The sequence below is a fragment of the Phoca vitulina genome, unplaced genomic scaffold (assembly GCF_004348235.1).
Source record: "Phoca vitulina isolate PV1807 unplaced genomic scaffold, GSC_HSeal_1.0 scaffold62, whole genome shotgun sequence".
Lineage (NCBI taxonomy): Eukaryota > Metazoa > Chordata > Mammalia > Carnivora > Phocidae > Phoca > Phoca vitulina.
Window position 1 is genome coordinate 1,060,002 of NW_022589765.1, and position 4,996 is coordinate 1,064,997.

Consider the following 4,996-nt stretch of genomic DNA (forward strand, 5'->3'; position numbering starts at 1 on the left):
TGAAACGCCCTGGAGTCGGATAGCAAGAGGACCTGGGCAGGCGCACTAGGATGTGTCCTCCGGAGACTGCTGGGGATCCCTTAGCGCTGGCCCTGGGTGAGTTTCCCCACTGCGGGCTCCATCCCCCACTTCCCGCCCCCCTCCGACCCCTCCCAGCCTGGCGTGTGCTACCCTGCGCCCCCCGCTTGCTCTTGGCCGGCTCCTCCCGCTGCCTCCGCCCCCTCACACTCGGTCCCCCAGCGTCGTCCTCGTCCCACTCAGACTTCGCTCCAGCCGCCCCGCCGGCCGCACTTCCCGCCCTAGCCTAGATCCCGGCCGCCGCCGCCGCCCTTGCCGCCGCACTCCTCTCGCGCTCCGCCCTCGATCCGCCCGGGCCCCGCTCCCTCCGGCCCGCGTTCCAAGGCCGGCCCGCCGCCCTCGCCGCCCTCGCCGCCCTCGCCGCCCTCGCCTCCTTCGTCGCTGCCGCGTCCCGGGCTTGGTAGGCTCCGCGCCCAGCGGTCGTGCCCGCCTCCTGGCCCCTGAGAGCCCGAGCTCCCGGCTGACGCGGACGCGCCGCGCTCCCCGCCGCCGCCACGGCCAACACGGGTGCCACGCGCCGCCGCCGCCGCCGTCGCGCCGCCGCCGCCGCCGCCGCGGCCACTCGCCCGCCGCCCACCATGGCCCCGCAGCAAACAGGTAGCAGGAAGCGGAAAGCGCCGGCGATCGAGGCGGGCGCCGCGAGCTCGTCGTCTCAGGGCTTGGCGGCGGCGGACGCGGAGGGGCCGCTGCTGCCCAAGAAACAGAAGCGGCCGGCGACGCGGCGCTCGCTGGTGCACTACCTGAAGGGCCGCGAGGTGGGCGGCTGGGGCGGCTCCGGGCTCTCGGACTCCGAGGGCGAGCTGCGGGGCTATGCGGTGCAGAAGCTGCCCGAGCTGTTGAGGGAGCGCGAGCTGGCCCTGGGCACCCTCAACAAGGTGTTCGCGTCGCAGTGGCTGAACGCCAGGCAGGTGGTGTGTGGCACCAAGTGTAACACCCTCTTCGTGGTGGATGTGCACTCGGGCCAGATCACGCGCATCCCCCTGATGCGGGACCGGGGGCCCTGGTTGGCCCGGGCCCAGCCGACTTGCGGCATCCACGCCATCGAGCTGAATCCCTCCAAGACCCTTCTGGCCACTGGGGGTGAGAACCCCAACAGCCTGGCCGTCTACCAGCTGCCCACCCTGGACCCCGTGTGCCTGGGCGACCGCCATGGCCACAAGGACTGGATCTTCACCATCGCCTGGATGAGTGACACAGTGGCTGTGAGCGGCTCCCGCGACGGCACAGTGGCGCTGTGGCGGATGGATCCCGACATGTTCAGCGGCAGCATCGCCTGGCACAATGACGCGGGTCTTCCTGTGTACGCCCACATCCGCCCGAGGGACATGGAGACCATCCCCAGGTCCAGCACCAGCCCCAGTAACCGCAAGGTGCGGGCTCTGGCCTTCAGCGGCAAGAACCAGGAGCTGGGAGCGGTGTCCCTGGACGGCTACTTCCACCTGTGGAAAGCCCGAAGCACTCTGTCCAGGCTGCTCTCCATCAGGCTGCCCTACTGCCGGGAGAACGTGTGCCTGACCTACTGTGATGAGTTGTCCCTGTACGCGGTGGGCTCCCAGTCCCATGTCTCCTTCTTAGATCCGCGCCAACGTCAGCAGAACATCCGGCCCCTGTGCTCCCGAGAGGGCGGCACGGGTGTGCGCTCGCTGAGTTTCTACCAGCATATCATCACCGTGGGCACGGGCCATGGCTCCCTGCTCTTCTATGACATCCGCGCCCAGAAGTTCCTGGAGGAGAGGGCCTCAGCCAGCCCGGACTCCTCTCCCGGGCCCTCAGGAAGGAAGCTCAAGCTCACCTGTGGCAGGGGCTGGCTCAACCACGATGACCTGTGGGTGAACTACTTCGGTGGGATCGGCGAGTTCCCCAACGCTCTCTACACCCACTGCTACAACTGGCCTGAGATGAAGCTCTTCGTGGCTGGGGGACCTCTCCCTTCAGGCCTCCATGGGAACTACGCAGGCCTCTGGAGCTAAGGATGGCTCCTGTGTTCTCAAAGTGCCCGGATTTACCTTCCAGTCTCCTCTCACTTTCCTTCCTCACGCCGTGTTTGTGCTTTTGAACTCAGTGTGACGCTTGTCTTCGAGGTGGAAAGTGCCCAACTTACCTGTCCGTAGTGTATGAGAGAGAGAGATAGAGCAAAGCTGATCTTTGGGCAATCAAAACTTGGCTTACCGTTTTTCTATACCTCCCCCAACACAACCATCTTTTTTGCCTTCTCTTACAAAGAATTTTGTCTAATCCTTAATTGTGTTCTCTGAATGATTGATATATGGTTTTTCTTTGGGGTGATGTAGACATGGTTCCCACTACAATTCAGTACTTCAATTTTACCGGTATTTCAACAGTATGTTCAGGTCTTCTACACATTTCATATGTATGGTATTTTGGGAAAATGTGTGCCAAAAAGTATCTTTTGGGCTGGTTAGAGGAACTACTCATCATATATATAACAGGGCAGGTGTTTAGCCCTGCTCTAGAAAATGCATTTCAAGATGTAGATTGCCACCATTTGGCGCCTGTTTCATTTGGATTTTGGAACCTAGGTGTTTGTATATTTTTGGTACATGAAATATTTAAAAATACGTTTTCTTAATCAAGAAATTTTACAGTGGTGGTCATCCTATTAATCACAATTTTGATTATTCAGTAAAATTTAGCATCAATAGCCCCAGGCCCTCAGCCTTCTTGTTTAAAGCTGCTATATTATGGCCTGCTTTCCTGGGTAGCATTTATGCTACAGATTTCCATAGCTAATCAAAACTGGCCTATAAGTGGCAGGACAATCGGGAAGTACTTTTTAGGGTGAACATTTCTTTAAAGATTAGGTAACACTATGCAGGCAGCCATTTACAGAGAAAGGTCAGCTGTTGTGTTCAATGCAGATGTTGTTGACAACTTTTTTATTGTTTACATGGATAATTCTTTTATCTGGATTTGAGTATGTGATGTATTGTAGAAAAAAATAAAACATGTTTAGTATTTTAGCAATTAAGTGCTAGGTTAAAGTTTTTGAATGCTTCAATATACACTTTATTTTTTCTTAATTGTCCTTCTAGGAATATATTTATCAAAGTCAAAATCTTCCAGGAGAGAAACTGAGGCTGAAACATCAACTGTGCACACATTAACTGTGTACATTTGTTTTTGAAAAGCAAACTTATGCTACTGTCATGGGTTAAAAGATTAAATAACATTTTGAATACCTTATCGAAATATACTTGCTATAGGTTGGGATAATTAGGTATCTTGTGTTTTTAAGATGATTTAACAAACTTTTATTTATGAAACAAGTACATGTTGTGCTTATAGCTACCTACTCACATATACTGTATATTGGTGTATGTATATGTTCCCATGTGAGGAAATGGCATATATGTATACCATTTTACATATGCACATATTCCTAATATTTTAAACTACATCTATTAAGACTTGGTCTTTATTTGTATTTTGTTTTATTTAAGTAATACATGCATATGACCAAAAAGTCATACTGTATAAAAAGTGTACAGTGAAAAGTAAGTCTCATACCCTAGGATCCCTGATCTCTTGCCCATAGATCACAAGCAGTACATTTTGTATCTGTATCCATTTAGAGATGGTTGATACATATATAAGCATATATGTATGTGTATGCAATTTTTATAGAAATGACAGCATGTGCTGCACATATCTGTGCCGCTTTTATCACAAAATTTTAGAGATTGTTTCTTATACATACCTTATACATACCTAATTACTTTTAATTGTATAGTATTCCCCTATATGGTTGGAACATACTTTATTCATTACACCTTTAATGAGCATGTATATTGGTTCTTATTTTCTATTACTATAAACTATTCTGCAGTGATCACTTAGGTTCATACATTTTTGTGCACATGTGTAAGCATATCTGCAGGATAAATTCCTAGAAATGGAATTGCTGGATCAATTTTATATTTAATGGCCATTGCCAAATTACCCTCCAAAGAGGTCCTACCAACTTAACCTCCCATAAATAGCGTATGCACATCTGCACACCTTTGCCAAACATGTGTCATCAAACTCTGTGCTTTTTGACAATCAGATATCGGCTTGATCTTGGTCCTTTCCAAGCCACTGTGGCTGGGTTAGATTTGTGTCAGAATACTAAGTAGGTTCTGAAACAAAGATCAAGAATATGGGGAAATGAGGGCAAACAATAAAAATACTGTCAAACCAAAGGCAGAGAACACCTACAGTTCAGGCTCATGTATTTGGAGATAGATTACAAAGTACTACATTCCTTAGATTCTTAGCTAGACCTAGTAGGATTCTCTGGTATATTGCACCTTCATTTCACTTGTATTCAATACATCAGATGTCACTAAAGAAAATCCTAGAAGGAGATAATGAGAGCCTGAACTAGGATATTTGAGGTAAGTGTGGAGAGGGAGGAAGTTTTTAGAAAAATGTGGAAAATAAAATGAACAGTGTTTGGTATGGTAGAAGGTGGAAGAAAGCCAAAAAATTTAGGTGGACTCTAAGGCTCTGGCTTGAATGTAAATGCATAGTGGCAACAAGTGAATATAGAGAATATAGGCACAGAGGATATATATGGAGGGTGATCAACTCAATTTGTGACATGCTGAAACTGAAGTGCTTATTTGACATCAGAAGAACATACCCAGTGAAGAGATGGCTATATATCCCAGAATGAGATTTCTCACTGCTGGGAAGGTGAGTGAAATGAAATGTTGGGAAACTCTCCCTTTTGGAAGAAAGCAGAATAGAAAAGTTTATCAAGGATCCTAAAAACTAATGAAGAAAAAAAATAGAGGTGCAGGGAATATAAAATTGAAGAGGCTTATTTTACTCAAATGCTATTACCACATAAGCCTGAAACAGCAAAATATTTCTTTAATACTAAAATTATAATAATTTTAATTATTTTGCAGGT

The 4,996-nt window shown here is 49.1% G+C and overlaps 1 protein-coding gene across 1 annotated transcript; it reads left to right on the forward strand.

The window, feature by feature from the left end:
* The first annotated feature begins 656 nt into the window (after nucleotides 1–656).
* LOC116623923 (DDB1- and CUL4-associated factor 12-like protein 2) lies at nucleotides 657–4,959 on the forward strand. Its single transcript, XM_032391445.1, has one exon. The coding sequence runs from the start codon at nucleotides 657–659 to the stop codon at nucleotides 2,046–2,048; it is 1,392 nt and encodes a 463-aa protein (XP_032247336.1). The 3' UTR covers nucleotides 2,049–4,959.
* The last annotated feature ends 37 nt before the right edge of the window (nucleotides 4,960–4,996 follow it).

Coding starts and splice junctions, on each gene's coding strand:
- LOC116623923 (XM_032391445.1), top strand. CDS start 657: ATGGCCCCGCAGCAAACAGGTAGCAGGAAGCGGAAAGCGCCGGCGATC.